At 37.7% G+C, this 22,631-nt stretch overlaps 2 protein-coding genes and 1 long non-coding RNA gene across 4 annotated transcripts; 2 read left to right on the plus strand and 1 right to left on the minus strand.

Annotated features, from left to right (window-relative positions):
• Nucleotides 1-15,887: 15,887 nt before the first annotated feature.
• LOC112191626 lies at nt 15,888-18,147 on the plus strand. The gene is made up of 4 exons (XM_024331009.2): nt 15,888-16,210; nt 16,289-16,399; nt 16,939-17,007; nt 17,814-18,147. The coding sequence occupies exons 1-4, from the start codon at nt 16,058-16,060 to the stop codon at nt 17,862-17,864; spliced, it is 384 nt and encodes a 127-aa protein (XP_024186777.1). The 5' UTR covers nt 15,888-16,057; the 3' UTR covers nt 17,865-18,147.
• A 514-nt stretch (nt 18,148-18,661) lies between these two features.
• LOC112191625 (transcription factor MYB27) lies at nt 18,662-19,843 on the plus strand. 2 transcript variants are annotated; one of them, XM_024331008.2, is made up of 4 exons: nt 18,662-18,761; nt 18,888-19,040; nt 19,133-19,262; nt 19,383-19,843. In XM_024331008.2, exons 2-4 carry the CDS (start codon nt 18,905-18,907, stop codon nt 19,804-19,806), a joined length of 690 nt encoding a protein of 229 aa, XP_024186776.1. In that variant the 5' UTR covers nt 18,662-18,761; nt 18,888-18,904; the 3' UTR covers nt 19,807-19,843. The 2 variants fall into 2 exon arrangements, with proteins under 2 accessions (XP_024186776.1, XP_024186775.1); XM_024331007.2 differs by lacking the exon at nt 18,662-18,761 and having other exon boundaries at nt 18,872-19,040.
• On the minus strand, nt 19,036-19,771 carry LOC121052050. Its single transcript, XR_005807854.1, has 3 exons — nt 19,639-19,771; nt 19,372-19,567; nt 19,036-19,210 (listed from the first exon to the last, which is right to left on the minus strand). It is a non-coding gene; the product is annotated as an uncharacterized LOC121052050 (long non-coding RNA).
• Nucleotides 19,844-22,631: the final 2,788 nt, after the last annotated feature.

A 22,631-nucleotide genomic window follows, 5' to 3' on the forward strand; every position in this document is an offset into this window, starting at 1 on the left:
ACAAAAAACCTTTTTGTTTTTATCTGCTACAAAGTCGAATGCTCCAACCATAACATGATTTCCTTTTTGCTTCGTCTCAAATATTGTATGTTTCATACACTGTAACATCATATTAGGTAATTCCACAATATTTGATATATGGATTGCATGTGGAAAGGGAACAACACGTACACATACAATAACCATGTGATGAAGTACGAAAATCATTTCCAAAATTCATGTACTTGGGAGCAGTATTATATGATACTAAATGTGACGCAGTCAGAATAGTAACCTAGGTTTACCAGTAATAAACCTAAACAAAGTTTCTGGAGTCCACCAGAGATAAAGAGAAAATTCTCTGTTTGATTGATAAAAGTTGAAAGATAGCATATGCAGCCGCTTGAGGCTGCTTAAATAAGAGAAATAAAACCCTAGGGCGACTAACATTGAACCCTAAAGCCCATGGGTAAAAACGAAAACAACCCAAAAATAACTAAGAAAACCAAAACTCGAAAAAAATAGAAAAACCCAGTTTTGAGGGCCTAAATGACCCCAAGAGCCCGAAAAAGACCATAGTTCATGGCAAAGCGATGAGTCTTGTTTCTAGCGCGATTCCATTTCCGGAAAGGTAAGGCACGTCCCAATCGGACACCGAGCTATTTCGTGTCTACTAGTCACTTTTCATTTTCCTCCTTTTGCCCGATCCAACTGCTCTTCGAATTGAGCTGCCATCCGTTCTGCATCAAAATGAAAGCAGTTCAATCAGCTAGATCGAACCACATCATAGTAGCTTTTATATTCCTTTTGTTGTACTTCTTCATTTTTATTCATGGGGTTTTGGTTTTACGTGCCCCGCCCCACCCCCTTGTATCTAATTATTAAAAAAAGTAAATCATATTTACATTATCAATAGACAACACATTATCAATACACATGGATAAAAACACTAGTTTAGCAACCTACTACAGTACTAGTTAATTACTCGTCCATATAAAATATCATAATTCTATTATAAATGTATAATTTTAGAGATGTTACATTGTAAATAGGTTTATTATAGGTTAGTTTAGTCTATGTAAAAATTTCATTCAAAAATATCATTTTATAAATGCAATTAATTTGATTTCTTTATTTTTAACCAAAATTTCCACCGAAATCGAAACTTTCTCATAAATTTCCTTAAATTTGAAGTACCGAAATCGAAATTTGAAACCTTGCTTAGAAGTCGTCAAACTCGTGGAGATTTATATAATAGAATTATTTTATCATGGTTTTGTCAACTTTTATGGTGAATTTAAAAGCTATTTCCTTTATATATATATATATATATATATATATATATATTTGGGTTGACATGCATGACTAGCCATATATCATTCAGATTAAAAAACCTAAGGTGTTTGGTCTCAGGAAAATCTTGATTGGTGAAAACTTATAAAATATGGATAATTTTACTGTATATGCTGAATGCATATATGTCATTCACGAATCTAATAAACTAAGCACTCAATTACTAAAACGATTACCCATTATACTTCTGTGATTTACCTAGGTTAACGAAAATTATTTTCCCTAGATAACCATAAGAGTTGTTGTAGTGGCAAAAGATCGAGGTGATCAAAGTGGCTACTAGTCATTTTCTTTTCACCCCTGTTCGAAATTCATTCGTGTTGCATGTCAATACAAATCCTAAATTTCCAAAATTGATAAGACAATCCCTCGCTACAATTTCCGTCCCTTTTTTTATGATCCAGTTAGCAACACACAATTTGTTAAAAAAGATTTGATTGCAAGAGCCGTAATTAATCCTTTGTGATAACTTCGTCAAAGTGCATAATGCAAAACATAATAAAGTATGCTGCTAAAAATAATTCACGTATTCATTTTATTCATGTATATTGTGTACAGCTAGATTACAACAATAAATTTTTTCGAAAAAAAAAATTACAACAATAAATTGATGGTATAACATTATTTGACGTTCATTATTGTTAATTACGTGTATAACAATAAATTACTTTACTAGTATCTGCTGTGGCACGAGTTTATTACCATTTGCCAATCGACTTATTTATGATTCATGACCATGCTAGTTTGCACTGGAAACCTGAAGTTAGGGTACGCATATGGAGGAGGCCTGCAAAGTTACTTTCTTTGGTTAATGGTTGAAGCAGCATGACCACTAGCAGGAGGCTTAGGACCAGGCGTGGTGGTCGGATTATGTCCACCGGAAGGGGGATCACCTTTCTGCTTCGACTCCATTAAAACGAAAAGTTTGTTCTTCGTCAAGTTTTCTACAGTGGTGTGGCCTGCAAAGTTTCTTTGGTTAATGGTTGCAGCATAACCACTAGTAGGAGGCTTAGGACCAGGCACGTTGGTGTTACCATTAGGTCCCTGGGAAGGGCGTCCACCTTTCTGCTTCGACTCCATTAAAACGAAAAGTTTGTTCTTCGTCAAGTTTTCTGTAGTAGTGTGGCCTGCAAAGTTTCTTTGGTTAATGGTTGCAGCATGACCGCTAGAAGGAGTCGCAGGACCAGGCACGTTGGTGGGAGGATTAGGTCCCTGGGGAGGCTGACCACCTTTCTGCTTCGACTCCATTAAAACGAAAAGTTTGTTCTTCGTCAAGTTTTCTGTAGTAGTGTGGCCTACAAAGTTTCTTTGGTTAATGGTTGCAGTATGACCGCTAGTAGGAGTCGCAGGACCAGGCACGTTGGTGGTAGGATTAGGTCCACCGGGAGGAAGAACAGCCTTCTTCGTCAAGTTTTCGTCCTCGTCATGCAACACCCTGCCAGCCTCAGACAATTGCATGCTTATGAAAAATAGCAGTAGAACTGCTGTAACTCCGATAACATTAAGAACACCCATGATGATGAAATTGCACTATAAAACTTAGAAGAGCTAGCTAGCAAAGGTTAAGATCTAAAACGACAATTGAAGGATATGTGGAGATGAGGTGAGTTAAATTACTTACACATATGGTGATATGGGTATTTATACTCACCAACATATATGTATCAATGCATGGCGCGCTTATTGGCTTTCAACCTTGTTTCATACGTTAAACATGGTCTAAGTAGAATTCAAATATTGAAGAAAGTATTAAGCTTAAGGGGTCGTGCAAACGTACGTTTAGGGTATACAAGAGAAGGAAAAACTACTATTAGAGACTTCCAGGAAAGTGTTAATAACAGTTCTTCCCTAAATTAAGTTGGAGAGCTTGTTTTTTTTTCTTTTCTTTTTTCCCATACAATGGAATGCATTTTGGGCACAAAGAAATAAAAGACTATATACTGCGTACCATTTTATGGGTTTCTCGGTAATGTTAATGTATAAGAAATTTGGAAAACCTCATAGCATGCCCCTATGAAACTAATATACCAGATGATACTCAGATTTCTGTTAATGAATATCAAAAACTAGACGTATTTGATGTCAATTTGACCCAAATATAGTTTGACCAATAGATGTCTAGAAGAGCAACCTTGACCTTTTGTGTTATACTAATTTGGTCTTTTCCTTTCAAAAAAATTTGGTCTTTTAGACTCGTTATTGGTCTTTTGATTAAGCAAATAGTTCGGGTTTATGTATAACTCGAATATATCTGCCTGACTGCCTTCCAGTATAAATTGACAAATAAATTGAATTGAATTTGCTTGCGTCAAAGTAGTATGATCTTATCGTATAAAGGGTTAGTATGCACCATCTTCAAACATTCAACATTCAGACCCTCCCACATGCTTTCCGATCAAATTAAGCTTCAAAAGCTCAGTCAAAAATTGGGCAGCAAGCAAATAATTGTGTCAAGTAAATAAATTTCATGAACAGGTAAGTCAAAAATATATATGCCCCTCCCTCTGCTAAAAACAAGTCAACCTTGTACACTAGCTTGCTAGTACTTAAGAATGCAGATATTCTAGCCTACAATATTCATATACTTCTCTCTGCTTCAGCGAATTGGTAATTTTTTTTCTTCTTCTTTATCGAAAAGGTGAATAATGCAAAAAGTTATATATAATTTCACATCCGCCCATCGTTTTGGAGCACACAGGTTGAATATTATTTAAGCAATTTCACATATTTAACATATTAAAACAAAAAAAATGCAGATTGTACGTAGAACTAAATAACATAAAGAAGAAATCTCATAATTAATTGTTATCTTGCATGACGCTTCATCATGTAAGAGTAGATGAGATCGATCTCTCAAGATTAATTATGGTCCAAATTCAACAAATTTGTACTTCTTCTATGTCATGTATCTGCACATCAGGTATAATATGTGGTTAAGCTTTTACCTTTGTTTTAGACATATATGGTCACTTAAATACATGTGTTTGTTATGCAGTATATGGTACGCATCATATCATAAATTTCTAGTAATATATAAATAAAAAATGATTAAATTCAGTTTATTCCCCCCCCCTCCCCGGCGAGATTTGGGGGTAACTTCATGTTAGTCTCTGTGGTCTCAATTTAATCAGAAACATCCCTGAGATCACTTATGTGTATCTTTTTCTTTCTTTTGAAATAAAGGGGAGATGGAAAAGTATTGTTGCTCTTCTATCATCAATATTAATTAAAAAATAAATAAAAAATCAGAAACATCCCTGAGTTTTCCAATTTCAGTCAATCGTGTCTAAATTATCAGATTTTGTCCAAATTGGACGTTAAGTCTTACGATGGGGCCCACTTTAAGGGAGAAAAGAGTCATATGGGCTCATATTCCTCAGCCTAGCCCGACTCGTTAGAATAATGAGCTCGGGTTTTGCCGAGCAGCTTTTAAACTTGTCAGGCTTGCGCGTTACTCAGGCCTAGTGGCTCGTTTGCCACCTCTGCTTATGGATAATAGGGAAAGGAGAATAATTTCCTAAAATTATGTTATTTAGGCATTTTCCCTATATCTAATAGTGAGCAATTCAAATAAGAAAATTGGAAAGGTGTATTAGCAATTCAAATATTGTTATAAATACAATCTTACGTGTTTGAATGAGAAAATTGAAAATGCTCCGACATAAATAAATACTAGTGATAATTTATGGTCAAAATGTGTTTTAAATAGCACAAAGAAAAAATAAAATAAAAAGAGACCGGTCTGAAACCAAAAATCTTAAAACAGAGATGTTTAGTGCTTCCATGACGTCGTGTACCGAAACACTAAAGCCTTTTTGAAAGCTTTTCTCTCTGTTTGTGGTTTGCCGCTGTTCTCTGCCGTTTCGCGCCGCCATAGCCGAAGAGCCCATATCTCTCTGGTCAGTACTTCTTAAATTATCAGCAATCTTCTCTGTTTATGACTAAAACTGAAATTTCGATTCGTAGTTGGCTTTTTTTTTTCTTTTCTTTTTTTTGGGTTTTTATTCACATATCCCAGCTGCTCAATTTTTCTTCTGCTCATTGATTTTGATACTTGGTCCACTTTGTCTTAAATTTCCACATCATAGCTTGTCTAGATTCTTCACAACTAGCCCATGAAGGACAGTCCATACAAAATTGGTTCCAACTAATATGCTTAGAACCTTTGAAATTCAGGAATTGATTATTAGGTTAGTGACACAGTTCAATTAAAGACTTAATCTTTTAAGAATTTACTAGTGTTGGAGTTGTTATATATAGTTCACCAAGATATCATTTTTCTAGTTGATCATTCTTACTAGTAAGAAACATTACACTTGTATAGCTGTATGTCATATTTTCACCTCAGTTTTGTTTTGATTTGGTTCTGCAGTAATTGAAGCATTGTCGTGTGAAAGATGAGTTTGATATCGCAGAATATCCCCTCGGCTTTTAAATCCAACAAGAGCAAAATGGAGGTTCCCGATGAGCCTGCGTTTATGCAAGCAAATGATGAGAATGGAGATGGGAAAGAAATGAGTTTGGATGTTATGAGGGTGAACAAGAGAAAGAAACAGCGCAATGAAGTTGATGAGAATCATGTGCTTAAAATGATGTGCTTGTCATATCTAACGGACAGTGTCTCAACTCTCAAGTGTACGATCCGATGACGCCCTTGTTCTTTGAAGCTTGTAGTGAAAATATATAGGGATATTATGCCTTAATTGGTTGACCGAGTGGATCAATGTTATTACAAGGTGGAAAACGAATTTGAAGAAACTGACCGTCTGATGGGAAGATTGAAATGTTTTATGGCTATTGTTAATAACTCAGCCAATTTCATATTATTTTCGACTTCAATCCGCTTGGACAACTATAATTACTTTTATAAATATATATATATATATATATATCATATTTTTCAAAGAGTAAACCCTTTAAGAAAAATGAAAATGAGGCAATCGACTGTTGGATAAGACTACTAGTTAATTACTCGTCCATATAAACTATCATAATTATATTATAAATATATAATTTTAGAGATGTTACATTGTAAATAGGTTTATTATAGGTTAGATTAGTCTATGTAAAAGTTTCATTCAAAAATATCATTTTATAAATGCAATTAATTTGATTTCTTTATTTTTAACTGAAATTTCCACCGAAATCGAAACTTTCTCCGAAATTTCCTTAAATTTGAAGTACCGAAATTGAAACCGAAACCGAAATTTGAAACCTTGAAAACTACTAAATGAAATTAGCATTCTTGCTATCAAAGAAGCCAAAAAAATAAATAAAGGTAATCCAGTATTTTGGCTTTTTGGGTGAATATATATATATATATATATATATATATATATATTTTAGGACTAAATTATGCTTACTACCCTATATTTTCAAGAGTTTATCAGTTCAGTCCTTACACTTCTAATTTAATCAGAAAACTCCTTGCACTCTTCAATTTCATCAAATCAATCCAATTTGCCACCACTCCGTCATTTTTCGGGAAAAATTTTCAAACTACCCATCTGCATTCACAACACTGACGCATCGGCGAGCTGCCTAGCGATGGGTAGTTTGGAAATTTTCTTTGTGAGAAGGTCCCACATCAGCATTTTAACAGTGAAAATTGATGGAATAGTGACGGATTGGATCGATTTGATGAAATTGGAGAGTGCAAGGACTTTTCTGATTAAATTAGAAATGCATGGACTGAACTGATGAACCCTTAAAAGTACAAGTTAATAAGCATAATTTTTTAAGGGGTAATTCCCGCATACCCAGAAAACCTTGGTATTTTTCCCAACTGCCCAACACTTTGGTATTTCACTATTGATGAAAGACAAAGACTAACAGGGATAGTTTTAACAAACAAATTCCATTTGTATCCTATGTTGACCTTAGATTCTTCTACCGTTCTATTCAACAAAAAGGAACAGTAAAAAACTTTAAAAAAAAACAAGACTAGCCTTCAACATGCCACATTTCGCCTAACGACTTCCTGTCTAAACGGCTACTCACAGGGCGGAATCACTGCTGCTTGTCCTAATTTTTCTGTTTTAAAACTGATTCTTTTGGCTGAACAGTAAAGCTTTAGAACTTTAGCTTTCCATGGGATACATGCATACGAATGTTTAAACTTTCCACTTTGACATTGTAAACCTTTGTTTGTTCCATGGTTTCCTGGAACAGAGTTTAAACTTTGTCATAGTAGAATTATGCATGATAAAGATGATTACGAAATGTAAAGATAACAATTTATAAATTAAAGAAGTGGGTGAACATCCATCTGAATTTATTTATTCAAATATACATATAAAACTTTTAAACAATCAGAGCCTCATTCTCAGGTAAACAGCAAAAGCTGTTTAGCTATCCATAAGAATGAGAACAGTTACTTACTTGTACAGCAAGCACACTACTTCACACCTAAACAGGAAAGGAAGCACACTGCTACTATAGCTTATTTGAGAGGATATTTTCTCAAGTTTCGAATCTAGTTCTTAGTTGGACCAGTTTTCGAATTTTTTCGAATTCCCTTCGAATCTTTTCGAATTCCCTTCGAATCTTTTCGAATTCCCTTCGAATGCCTTCTAAGAGAAGCTAAAGCTCCTTATATAGGGAGCGGAACTCAAACTAGAATTCAAAATACAAAATGTACAGGACAACTCCGTGACTCTTGCTTTTCGTAGTGCTCCTGCTGGTGGAGGTCGGTCAGGGAAAAGCAAAAGGAAAAAGTGAAATGTTTTTCACTTAACCTTTTCTTTTTGAAAAGGAAAAAGCAAAAGTAGCTTTAGAAAAGTCTAAAGTTCTACAGTTGCTATTTTGGTGCTGATTCTTCACCTGTAGCTTCACATGTTCTCGTCCGTTTCAGAATGGTGGCCAAAGACAAAGGAGTTGTTGTCCGTCTGGGCCATGCGAGTGGTTGTGGCATTATCCTCGACGTCTGTATCAACATACATTTTGTAGTGGTTGTCATTTTCAAGTTTTTCCACCCAACGCATGCATGCCATTGTCGAGTCTATCTCTTTTCTGGTTAGAGATAGGAATATATCGCTGCTGACTACGTCAGGATGATCGTAAGCAGTGATAATTGTCTTTTCTCCTGCTGCCAGGAATGTGTTGTTGCTGTCTTCAGAGATGATCTTTTTGATGTAGTCAAGAGCCATGGCCTTCATCCAGGGGATGCTGGAATTTGGTTGGCCGTTGTATGCTGCACAGGCTGGTTGAAGATATCTTCTTTGAATAATTCTCACATAATGGTATGGAGGAATATATTCAACTTCACCATCTGTCTTCTGGATCCATTCTGGAGGAGTGGACCTGAACTTCAGACGAAGCATACAGTTGTCTTTTCTGATGTTCTTGACCGTGTTGACAATAATAGGCGGCAAGCCTCTTAGATCATCATTAGTTTTAGTCCACAGATTATGGACAAAACCATTTTCAACAAGCCAAAGCTTGTGTTCTTGAGGATGTTCACTCTGAACATTTACCAGGTACCTTCCAACATATGGTCCTGAGACAATGAAGAGGGTTGGAGGAACTAGGTTTTCAGGATTGTGCCTTCCTATCAGATTATGGAATTCATACCAGTCTGATTCATTGAGTGCCATGATAGGGACCCTAGCACTTTCTGGACTTTCAAGGAAGGATAGTTTTTCTTTCCTTACAGCACTCTGCTGTGTATGAAGCTCTTCACCTTGTGGTCTACCATTCTCGTAGAGTTCTTCAGCTAATGCAAATAGAGCTGGGAACATTAATCCACTGCTTCTTTCTTGAAAGGCAAATAAGAGATTATCCAGGATTGCCTTCTGGTGATAAGCTAGTCTCCTGCCAGTTCTGAACACAGGAGTATCAAAAGTTCTTAATTCATAATTAAAAACATTTATAACTCCACTCGGAGTTGGTCTGCTTTTTGGCAAAGCAGCAGCCATCAACGGTCTTGAGGAGCCTTTACCGTCTGCCGTTTGAGACGGGCTAGCCAATCCTTTACCCTGGGATTGATCAGTTGAGGCCAAGCCTTTTGAGCTTAGCAGAAACCGTTTAAGGATTTTCTCCTTGGTTTCTTTTGGATCTTCTTCAGGTTCTTGTTCTTTCCCAGGCCTTTTACTTCTGGGATTACGACCTTCGTCGTCTTCTCTTTGGCTGAACATTGCCAATTCTCTGGTCAATGCGTCTGGAAGATAGTTCTTGTTACCTGCAATTAATTCAACAGTATAATCATATTGGTTAAGAAATAATTGCCAGTTTGCTAATCTTCCTCTATCAGCAGCTTTGTCAAGTTTAAAATTTTTAAAATTCTTTACTCTAGCACAATCGGTGCGGACAGTAAAGGTTTTTCCCAGATAAGCTGGAGAATTTAAAATCGTTTTCTTGACAGCTAAAATTTCTTTTTCCCCTGTGGGATAATTCAGTTCTGCAGGGCTGAACTTGCCGCTACAAAATTTGCAGATCTTTTCAATGTTAGTTCCAGGCGCTCTCGCCAGAACAACACCGGACCAGTAATTATCACTCGCATCTGTCTGGAGGATAATTTCATCATTCTCTTCTGGTTGTTGAAGAGGAGGGAGGTTCTTGCAGAGGTTTTTTATCTGCTTCACGATCTTTTCATCATCTTCTGTGAAGTTCCATTTTCTTTTGGAACTTGTTTTGGGAGATAACATTGCTGTTAACCCTGAGATTCTAGGGATGAAATCTCTCCCATAATTTATGACACCAAGGAATCTCTCTAGACTCTTAGCATCAGGAATTCTGTCTGGGAACTTCCAGATTTTTTCAAGGATGTGAGGTTGAAGCTTTATGACTCCATTCTTGATGTTTATGCCTAGGAAATCAACTTCATCAAGGATTAAGAAGATTTTCTTTTCACCTAGGATAATTCCATGCTGAACTATCAGCTTTGTTACCTCATGGAGGTGCTTCATGTGTTCTTCTCTGTTTTTGGAGAAGACCAGGATGTCATCTATGTAGACGACACAGAACTCCGCTACATGTTTGAAGATGTTGTCCATCTTTCTTTGAAATATTGAGGGAGCTTGTTTGAGACCAAAAGGCATTACCAGCCACTCGTAATGACCTTGTGGTGTTCCAAATGCAGTGAGAGGGATACTCTCAGGATGCATCTTGACCTGCCAGAAACCCGACTTTGCATCGAATTTCGAAAAGACTTTAGCTCCTCTGAGCTGGTTGATCAGTACTCTGACTTGAGCGATCTGATATCCGTCTTTGACAGTCTTCTTGTTGACATCTCTGTAGTCAATCACCATTCTAGCTTTGCCTCGTAGATTCTCTGCATGATTTCTCACGTAGAATGCTAGAGCATGATGAGGGCTAGTGGAAGGTTGAATTAATCTCTTTTTCAGGAGATCTTCAATATCACTTCTGAATTCTTTTTGATCTTCCTCTTTGTACTGAGGAATAGCTTTGACATGGCAGATAGCGTTCATGTCATGCAATCTCAATTCACAGACCACTGGGTCTTTTTCCCAAAACTTCTGAGGATTTGTATCCACATTCTGCTCGAGTAGTTTCTTGATTTTGTCAAGAGTGGGAGTTTGTTGAGACTCAAGCTTGTTCTGAAAGTGCTTGAGGTTGTGCTCATGGATGAAACTAGCTTCTTCATCTTCACTAGCTTCTTCTTCTTCTTCTGAAGATTCTTCAACAAGCAGTTCTTCTTGTTGTTTGATTTGGAGTATGGGCTGAAATTTGGGTTTGTAGGGGGTAAGATCACCACTATTCTGTTGCGATCTCTGATAGTGTGCAGTAAAACCGGGACCTACCACACTGAATGCATGTGTGAGTCGGTCTGCCCAGAACACCCGTTCTCCTTTTCTGAAGCCTATCGCTTCTTCATCCTGAATGAATCGTTGTTAGAGAATAAAATCATTGCCCAACAAGAAATCAGATCCTTGGCCTTCAGATTGCCAAACATTCTGGATGATAAATGTTCCTCCACCAATGGTGATATGAACATTTTTTGCTACTTTCTTCATGGTGAGATGGCTTCCATCGAATGTAACACCAGTAGCTGACTTTTTCTTGTCTTCGTTCCAGAGTTCATCTGGAATTGCAAATCTCTTTGCAACAGTAAAACCTGATCCATTATCTACAAAAGCATGTAGATGATATTTCCTGTGATCAGGGAACTTGAGTCCGATCTCTATGTAGTTGCTGTACTTACTTGTAGAGACGACTTTCGATTGTTGAAGCTCATTTTCTTGAGCTTGTTCCTGAGGAATGAATGGTTTACATTCTTCTGGAACATTTTCCTGAGTGGGTGATTCAGCATAACTAGCTGATTTTGTATCATCCCAGTCTGTAGGAATTATCTTCTTGTTGTCTGGATTACTAAACCAGGAGGGAGGATCATATCTGACTTTGTAATCAAACTTGCCAGAAGGTTGGCCAAGTAGATCCCATGTGTCAGTATCCGCAGCTATCTCTTGTCTTTCTAAGAGATGAATAGTTTCTGGTGGTTTCACCAGTTCTTCTTTTTCTTCATTTTCTGGTATTTCAACCAGTTCGATATCTTCATCGATTGTTTCTTCACCGATGATTTCTTCCTTTATTTCTGAGGAAGATGGTTGTTCCAGAGTCGTTTCTTGGAATACAGTTGTTGCAACTCCTTTTGTTTGTTCCATGGTTTCCTGGAACAGAGTTTCAACTTCTTTCGCCTTTTTCTCAGCGAAATATTCTTCATATTCTTGCTCAATCCATTGGCTGACAAGACCATTCTTGGTTTTTCTTCTTGCTTCAGCTATGAAGCATTCTTTGTGATAAGTCTTCTTAGACTCTTCGCAGAACATAGGGAGACCATTCTTTTCATGACAAAAGCAGTAGTCACAAACGAATGAACCAGGGTTCACCTGATAAGAAGACATGAAGGATTCTGTCTTGCTTTCTTCCCAGTTTTTGACTTTCAACACATTCATTTGTCTGGATTCGAAGTACTCTACTTCAGAATCTATCTCAGACTCTTCTGATGAACTTTCTTCTTCTTCAGACCAGGCGGAGTAGACTGACCTGTCTTCTTCTTCATCATCAGAATAGGCTATTTCGTAGCCTTTCATGTTTGCTACTTCTACTATTTGCTCATATTCTTCAAAGAGAGCTTTAGTAGATCTATTACCCTTTTCCGGGCATTCATTGGCATAGTGCCCTTCAGCTTTGCACAACCAACATCTGCAAGCTTTCTTGCTAGGTTGTTTATGCTGATGAGTATTCTTCTTTTTCTTGAAGAACTTCTTCTTTGAATCTTCTTCCTGTTGCTTCTTGTAAGTGGAGCTTTTCTTGAATCTCCAATTCTTCTTCCGATTACTCTTTTTGAATTTTTTAGAGTAATATTTTTCTTTTTTCTTCTTTCTGTGGAATTTGGAGTCATGACATCCCCAGTTTGTGGGCATATCCAGTATTCCATAACAGAAATTTTCAACTCCTTTGAGTTGCTTCTTGGCCATCTTAGCTCTAAGATTGGCTTTACATTGCTCCTTCAGTAGTTGCCGGATTCTGTCGGCAATTCCTCCAACTGAAAACCTTTCAATTGGTTTCTCAGCTATGCTTTCTCTCACAGCTGTTCTCCATGGTTCAGGGAGCTTTCTGTGCAACAGATTAACTAGATCAGTATTCTCTAGTTCACCAATTGTACAGTAATATTCCTGAAACTCATTCAGGTATTCTTCGAAATATCTCATGTCACAGATTTTGAGAGCATAGATATTCGACTTTGCCGTTTCTTTGGCTTTCTCACTCAGATTTGAGAGATCTCCACAGAACTGATCGTACAGGGGTACTGCAAAATCATACGGAGACTTTGAATTTTTTATCTCTTCAAGCCAGTCTCTTCCTCTGGCAGTTTCTTTGAAAGATAGGTAGTACTTTTTTGCCACTCCGGTGAGAGTAGTTTCATAGTACACCTGCAAATCTGGTGCTTCAAATTTTCCAAGGGTCAGTGCAGAAGCCATCATCAGGCTGTCTACCCATTGGTCAATAGTTTTTCTTTTGTCTAGACTCTTGTCTAGATTCAACCAGATGCCATAGTTCGTGATCGGAACTCTTGGCAGATTGTCCTCGGGGACGAATCTTTGAGAATTTCTTTCTCCTTTTTTACCCGTGGGGGCTTTCTGAACTGGGAGTTTCAATTCCCTTGTTTCTTTTTTTTTGAAAGTTCTGGAGCTTCCTCCTTCTTCCATTTCAACATCTTGGTAAGGAAAGACTTTTCTTGTCTTTCTGCATTTGAATTCTTTCATTTCCTCGATTAGTTTTTCTAATCGTTCAGGACTTTCACAATTCTCAGCTTCTTTGTAAAGATCATAGAGCCTCTCAGCTCTGAGCATATGGACTGGTCTGCATAGATCAGCTTCCAGATCTTCTTCTGATATTGGCTCTTCTATAGTGGGTTTTGTACCACTGACACCGGCTTCTCTGGTGCTGTAGCTTCTTCTCAGAAGACTGCTGTTTATCCTGATCTTTTCAGGACATACATCACTTTTTCTGTGATTGTCGAAGTTGAGGCTGATTTCTCCAGTTCTTCTACTCTCGTAGATTTTTGCTGTTGCTCTCTCCGGTAGCTTTTTTGGACCGGATAGTTTCCATTCAAGAGGAAAAGTTACTTCATTCCAAGCAACCTTGTGAATCTGCTGTGAATGGTTCTTCTGGCTGGTGAGGAATCCAGTAGTGAGACCAGGGATGTTGGAGATCCTTGTCTTTGGTTCTACTGTGGTGCTCATCAGTTTATAGTACACTCTGTATACTATTGCCAATTCTTGCATTTCTTCTTTCATTGAGATCCCGTCTGTCTTGACTCTCAGTCTGAGGCAGTGGGCTGCATCCTTCAAGCTGGTTGAAAAGTTGGGGAAGCAGTTGAAATATGCTACCTGGTTGCATAGTGATGCTTCTAGAGTTCCCAACAGACTAGCTTGGAAGTCTGTCAATCTGTTGTCTTGCAGGACACATAGGACTGAACAGTTGATGCCTTCTCTTGCCAACAGTTTTATGCCGACTTGGACTGCTCCAATGTGCATAAATTGGTACTGCTTTGCTTGTGCTCTGGCAACTTCAGCAGGGGTGATCATCAAGAGATCTGTCTCTCCTGTTGTTGAGGGGGTTGTGAATTCAAGTATTTTGAAATGATGGCTATCCATCAGGTCAAATGTTCCCCGTCTGTAGATCTGTTTGAAATCCAGCTTTGGAATTGAGGAGTTTTTAACCTCATGCTCGATCTCATTGTATTCAAATTCTTCAGAATTTAGGAGTTGAACTCCTTTCTTTCTTCCAAAGATGCTTAACATCTTCATTTCTCTTTTTTCCGTATTCTCCGGGTTTTCATACCGGATACTAGTCTGACTAGTAGATGGTTCCAGAAAAATCATGCTAGGAACACGATTTGTGTCTGGTTTTTCTAATGGTTTGAATCCATTAGTCTTCTTTTTTACTGTAGGCAATTTCTTGTCCTTCAGTATAGAATCCAGCGTTTTTTGCTGTTCTTTGATTTTTCTACTGACACTCGTCAGTTTTTCTTCTTCCGTTTTTGGAAGATCTTTGATATAATCCAGTTTGTTTTCCAATCTTTCCAATTGGTGGATTATAGCAGGTATTGTTTCTAGTGTCGACTGACATCTAGATATTTCTAGTAACATCTTCTGATATTTCTCATCAGAAGCTTTCAGTAGAGAATTTATTTTCTCTAATAACAATTCTGACATTGTCCCCATTAAGGAGGGGTTCTCCTTTGAGCCTTTTACAAGCTCTGATACCAGTGAGGTGCGGATCTAACCAATGCTCAAATAATTCAGAGGTTTTTGTTCCTCTTCCAGAACATATAGGAGATTTTCTATCTCTTCTTCTATTTTATAGATTCTAGTCTGTAGTCTATAAATAATATCCCAGTAATTGAGAGATTCTCTATCAAGGTTGTCCCGATAGGTTTTTAGTTTTCTCAGTTTTTCTCTCTCTTTCTGCAGTTCTTTAGTAGTATGTTTGCATATAGCAACTAACTCAAGTCTGTCTACAATTGAAATTATGAATAGTAAATTGCACTGTTTACCTTTCGAATTAGAGGATGACTGTCAGCTTCATATATATATTCAAATGAAACAAACTCTGATGGGCCCACCTCGTTTCTAAAACAACATATATAAACATATGAAAGAGACATATGCAGATGCAGACTCTGACAGACCAAAACAGTAAAGGGGTACTGATGGTAGGGATTTTGAAAAGATGGGTAGGTAGGAAAGAAAATGAGAAAAAGTTGTGTAAGAGGGAACAAAAATAATACACTGGGGTGTATGAGAAGTATTTTCCCAGATTTGGGGTGTATGAGCATTAACCCATTTTTTAATTAAAACTTTTTCTTATTATATTTCAAACATACCGATCGGTTTGGATTCCGCGGTTTAAGCAAAAGAGAAACCAAATCAACCCAATTCATAAATGGTTTGGTTTGGTATTGAACCGACTTTTAATTTTTGAAGTTAAAAAATCTTAACCAAACCATATTTACCAATAAGTTTTGATCGATTTAACCGGTTTGTACCATTTTTTGCACACCCCTATCTGCGGTTCGTTTTTGATAACACAAAATTTTGAGCATCTCAGAAATTACAAAACCCCAGCGGCTCAGGTTTCATTTCTACCATTATCCTTCATTCTGTGGCTTCCTTCCTTCCTTGCTCTGATTCTCCTCACCTTCTCTTATCAATCCAGACACACACAGTCACCAATTCAGAAACAACAAAAGACCCTTATGTCCCGCAAAGGAGGAGGAGCTCCGGCTTCACTGCCAAAGGACGTACCTTGGAGGGCCTCAAACTCCAGACCCGTCCCCAAAATCCACCACTCCCCTATTCTGCGTGTGCCCCAAAACCCCACTACCAATTATGCAATCTCCGTCATGAAGGTCCTTCTCCTTCTTCTACACATGTAATTACTTGGTTTTTCTCATCTGGGTCTTCATAAAAATGTCTTCTTTTTGCAGCACCCCAATCCGGTAGGAAATGGGTTGGCCAGGGACGCCATTGTGGAAGCGGCAGGACCCGATTGCATTGTTCCGGGTCAAGTCACACCCGTCAAATTACTTGGTCTCAAGGTAAAAAATAAGGGCCCCTTTTAGCTCACACGAGTTTTGTGTGTTTGTTTGAACTGATTGCTGTTCTGTTTCACTAATAGCTTAAGCATTGTGTTGGGTGTCTCAATTTTGGTGGCATATGCTAACTAGATGGAAATGAAATGTTTGCTACTTTTGTGTTGTGTGAGTTTAAAATGGTTGGGCGCCAATGTTGTTCAATTTGCCTAGTGCTCCTTTTGATTTTTTTTACCCCCCTTTGATCGTAGTTTCTAGTGTAGGACATTGCTTTCCTTTTCTCATATTACCACAAAGTTATTACTTTTAACTTCTAAGCTTGCTGATGTATGTTCTACTTTTAGGAAAACAGATACTGCGCTTGATAAGTGTGTTTGAGAGATCACATTTCAAAATGTAAAACAGGGAGAATCTCTAATGCTGGATACTTTTGATTACTGTGCTTGTGTCATAGGCATTTTAAGTTTGAATTTTGGTGCTACTTAACTTTACTTGGTTGTATTATTCGTTTTTAAACCTTTAGCTGATTCATATTTGGCATGCAGGTATGGCCTATTGAAGTTGACCTACAATTTTTGGAACCCATCGGACGTGAGCTTAAGTCTATTGGAAAGGTAATCTCTATAATTTTAGATCTGGTTTTAATTTGGGTTAGCATTTAAATTTGTAATGAAAGCAGATAGCTTTAGATTGAAGAATTTAACAATAAATTGTCCTTGAAATTGGTGTTGTCCAAGCAAACTGCTGATGCTGGTTCCCAGTTACATGGCATGGGAAAGTAGGAATGAAAAGTTATGGCAAATTCAAGTAATAAAGAGAAGAACTAAGGTTTAAATGAAGTAAACTTTCAAAGTATCGTAATTGAGAAATGGGTTTTCTCCATGGTCAGATCAGCCTGTGATAACTCCCAGTTTTCCTGGTCTGCTTTTGATGCGCTAAGATTATGCCACTTTGTTCTCCTATATTATTTAAAGAAACTTATTACTCTTTTGGTTAAATCACATTGAATTCGGAAAATGGGCTTTGCCCAGCTACATAAAGAAGTTCTGAATTGGAAATCTATATTCTTGCTGCTAAAGGTTATGAGAATAGATACCAACCCGTTTAGAAGTGGTTAGTTTTACTATGAATCGGACGCAGGTTTCAGTTGTATCTGATAAATGGAAGATCTCTATCAATTTTATACATTCACTTGCTTGCAAGTGAAAAAGGAAGTTAATACTTTATGCCTGTTATCATGTCTTTTTAGGGGTCTAAAAAGCATAACTTCCATGCGTTATTGATGATAATTTTAATTTTCTTCCTGTCAAGTACTTGGTTTTGTCGGGAACCAAAACATTACTCTTTCTTTAGATAATACATGAAATCTACGCTTCTAAAGGACCTCAATGATTGACACATTGGTATTTCTTTCATGCAGTTCATGGATGATGCTGTCACTCTCATGAATAAATCATTTATAGATCGCTAGCACACTGGTTTCCCATTATCAAGAGGAGAGAGTTGCAGTGAGCAGAAGCCTGGCTAGGAAGCTTCACATACTAATACGTCTCCCTCTGTGTTGTCTTCTTGCTTGTGCTCTAGTCAAAGCGTAGTTCCTAGAATCTAGGTCAGAAGCAGAAGATACTTATGTTGTACTTTTGCACGAGAGTTCTATTTGTTCAACATCGTTTTGGCTCCAGAACTCTACGGATGTGTGGATGTGACATGAATACTTTTTACTGAAATTTATATAAAATGAGGTTCCTGAGTAATGTCTGGTTTTGTTAGTTTGGAAAACCTTTGGCTACATATACTTCATACATGCATATGTTCAGTTATGAGGCTGCTTATAATCTTTAATCATGTCAATTGACTGTGGATCAAACATAAAAGGTCGATGAAGTTCTTGATCCAATAAATGCTTCTTTCTTTATTTTTTGGTCGAAAACAATAAACCCATCTCAATCCCTCTCTTTAAGAGTTTGATATGCTTCTACTCCGAGTTCGATCTCTTCAGATGTTTAGATAATATAATGCTTTCTAGACCAAGTTCCCTTCAGATAATATATAGTATACAGAAGATCTATTAAACTAATTCTTTCAAATCTTCCCTTACTTCACTACCTTCCAAAACATTATCTCTATCCTTTTCCCTTTTTTGGTCTAATCATACGAAAGTATGTCGCTCTGCTAACGTTTTCCGAGATAGGCAGAGACAAAATGGCTATATTTGCACTGCATTAATATAAATATTTTCATACCAGAACAACCACGGCATATAGAGCTAAAACATGTGATGCAACAGGGGAAATAAAGCTACAATCAACTCTAACTTCATGAGATGACCTAATTGTTGCCCTAAAACATGAAGTTATGTAAGCCAAAGGTGGAGTTCCCACAAACTAGTGTTGTCCACCTAGTGTACCATCTAAGAGATTCTCATCACTCTTGTTCTTTCTAAATTTCCTAATTCTCTACCCTGCTTCTCATATAAAAGGGTTTTCTGTCTCAGGGTTTGTCACTCCAACAATGGCTTATGAAGCAGCAGCTGTGGAAGGTGAAAAACTGCGCAAAGGTCCATGGCTAGAAGAGGAAGATGAACGACTCACCATGTATGTAAGACTTAAGGGGGATCGGAGGTGGGATGCATTAGCCAAGGAATCAGGTACGTATGGTGATTCCTACTGAAAGTAGGAGATATGCAGATTTTGTGCTTGTATTCAACAAGTAAACTGAGAAGCTGTTCACGTGTTGCAGGTCTAAGGAGAAGTGGTAGGAGTTGCAGGTTGCGGTGGTTGAACTATCTCCGCCCCGATCTTAAGCATGGTCACATATCTGTCGAAGAAGAGAAAATTATACTTCATCTTCATGAACTTTGGGGTAACAAGTAAGTTGTGACATCATTACCTTCTAGTAATAGGGTTAGCAATGTTTCGTAAGTGGTTAACTAGGCTGCACTGAGTTTGCAAAGTGTTGCTCTAACTATACATATCTACCTTTTCTGCAGGTGGTCAAAGATTGCAAGAGTGTTGCCAGGAAGAACTGATAATGAGATCAAGAACTACTGGAGGACACATTTAGTGAAGAAAGCACAAATTCAAGATGGTGATGCTGCATCTGCTGGAAACTTGCAATGTACATCGAAAAGGGCCCAACAGGGTCTTTTCTTTCAGGATGGTGATGATATGAGTGCTGAAAAAAAATATAACTTTGATCAAGATCTGGACTCAGTTGAGAAGTTATGGGGAGCTAAGGAAACTTACTCTGATGATCTCTGTTTATCGGACTTTGCCTTGCCAAGCTCTCCATATGAAACATGGTTATCAGATTGGATATCTGAATTATCGAGTGAACAAAGTGGTATAACATGGATTCCACATCATGATAGTGATGCATGGGATTGTTCAAGTTCCCTCTGGGACATGAACTAACCCCACTATAAATTTTGAAATCTGATGAACCTTCAAACTGTAGTGCATGTTACTCCAGTTTGTTCTTCCCAACTCACCAAGTGGAATTTTGGCACATATGGGGACAGAGTATGCTGGTGAATAGCATTGGTCAATTCATCTACCTAGGAGAGAGTAATGGGATCCACTAATGTATTGCACTTCACTTAGCAAGAAGGGTCTCCTTCAATCTGTAACTCCGAATGGCATGCACGTGCTGCCCAACTTTCTTAATCAAATCTATATTTGTCTATATTATCTGTCTCTTTTACACTGTTGAGCTGTTGCTTTTCCTTTTGTCATCGTAAATGCTGGTAATGAATGCCTAATGTCTCCAAATTGTTTACTAAACGCTCCATCCACCATTTTTTGGATGGTAAACTGAGGTTCAAAGAGGGTCCAATTTTGAATAAAAGAACCAATACTACTCAATGGTATAACTTCACCTCAAATGTGCTTTCTGTCAACTGTTCAGCTAAAATTTAGATTCTTTTCTATTAGTTTACATCCAAATTAAGACCAAGTAATACATAAGCGCACCCCTAAATCAAGAAAGCAGTTACAGCAACATTCGGAACCTTTCAATTCTGAGCAGAAGAGCCATTTCCATTTTAAAGTAGTGTTCTATTAATTAGTCTTCTGATAATTCTAAATGAATTAATCAATATTGTGACAAAAAAGATTTGTCCAAGTCTTTTAGTATCAATCAGGTAACAAGTTACACAATTTGTGATTTATCCGTTCAACTTCTATTGATTCCAAAGAGATATATGATACATCCTAATCCCTAACCTAGAATTCTGAACTTTTCAGTGGAAGCTATGGAGGTTAATCAAGTACGTTTAGCACTGTAAAAATCGAAATATTGCAGCATTTTATTGAATATTAAAGCATCAAATTGAGAACTCAAATAGGGGTACCATCGCCTAATTATCTTCATTTTAGTGTGCTCATTCTATCTATGAGGATGAGAAATTCAAGATTACAGATCCAAGCATGGACAACATACAGCAGAGTGTAACAGAGTCACAGGGTAAAAGTTAACCACATTGTATATGTAACTTAGACGTACCAATGGTCAAAACAAAACCATTGGCACTATCATCACTCCTACTGTTATCTCTAAATGGTATGGATGACAGAAGATATAGTAGAAAATTGATCGGTTCGTAGTTAGCATGCTGCTTGTTGTACTTCTTGTCTTCTTGATGAGCAAAAGAGTTGGTCAAGCGTAAGCAAAAGGCGGAAGATATTATTATCCACCCAGCAACATGGCTGTCAAAGTTTTATGGCTACGTGAACTGAACAGAAGTTTCAGCAGACGTCACATACATATACCCCAAGTTGGCAATAAGTTCGTGTTTTAGAACCTAGCACTAGTATATCGTCACCTCCTATCCTGCTTTAAACAGTAGTATTTAAGTTGGTAGCCCAGACTGGACTGAGTGTGGACATAAAGCTCCAAAGCACAAAAACTACAGTAGGTCATAGAGAAAAGTTTGTTCAAACTTGAATAATAAAACTGATATGGAACTAGATAGGAACTGCATCGCGCTTTATTCATATTCAGACACTAGCAGTACTCTTCCATTAAATAGTAGCTTAAAAATTAGATGTATGTATGCTCTAGAAGACATCTTATATCCTGATTAAAAGCATTAATTGATTAATAGTCATTAGCCTAATTAAAGCAAAAGGGACAATAATAGATTCGATTTGTCTTTCATTTTATCTTCTCTACGTATGGGGTACCAAATATGTTTTCCAAATAAATTAAATGTGGTACGTGAATATGGTGACATGGCTGCTGCCTTGCTTATAATAAACCTTGGTCTGTTGAAGGATATCGACATAGTGTGTGCCTCTACAAACTAGGGTTTAGAGTTATAATAGGAAAGTACCCTAGGTATACTAATTGTATTCCGATTCTGTTACCTTTTGTGTACTCTGTAAACTCCCTATATAAAGGGCTCCTATTATCAATAATAAACACAATTCTATTATCCTACAACACGTTATCAGCACGAGTTCTAACCCTAGCTTCAGAGAAGAAAAAAAAAATTTTCTCTCTGCCGCCAACCCAAAAAAAAGAAAAAAAAAGGAGAGGCACCGAACTGCAGCAGCAGCAGCCCAGGCCACCGAGCAGCAGCAGAAGCCGCAAGCCGCAAGCACTGCAGCCCCCTGCACATCCGTCCGGCACCAGGCCTCCACAGCGCCGACCCAATCTCGATCCAGATCGCCTGCAGCACTGACCCGATCTCGACCCGCCGGCAGCACCAGCCTCCAGCACGTCCTGCTTGTCTGCCTGTGCCCTGCAGCCCACGCTGCCATCCATCACTGCAGACCAGAAGAAGACGACGCAGAAGAAGGAAAACCAGAAAAAAAAAAGAAAAGAGAAGAAGACCCGAAAAAGAAGAAGAAAAAGAGAGGAACCAGGTTCGAAAAAAAAAAAAGAAAAAAAAGAAAGAAAAGAAAGGACCCGGCCGGCCCAGAAGAAAAAAAAGGACAGAAGAGAAAAAAAAAAGGGGGGGGGAGGAGAAGGGCTGGCCCGGAAAGAAAAAGAAGAAGAAAAAAGGAGAAGGAAGAAAGAAGAAAAAAGGAAGAGAGAAGGGCAGCCACCAACTGCCAATTTCCGACCAGATTCCAACTACACGCCTGCATCAACACGCGCGTGTTTTCAAGCCAAGAACAATCACGTAAGTTTTTATAATTAAGGTTGCTGCTTTCTTATATTTAAATTCCTTTTATTTTCTGCAAATATTGGAATATATGTTGCCAAATGATTTTGAGTACTTAACAAAGCGGAA

Source organism: Rosa chinensis, chromosome 3 (assembly GCF_002994745.2).
Source record: "Rosa chinensis cultivar Old Blush chromosome 3, RchiOBHm-V2, whole genome shotgun sequence".
Classification (NCBI taxonomy): Eukaryota; Viridiplantae; Streptophyta; class Magnoliopsida; order Rosales; family Rosaceae; genus Rosa; species Rosa chinensis.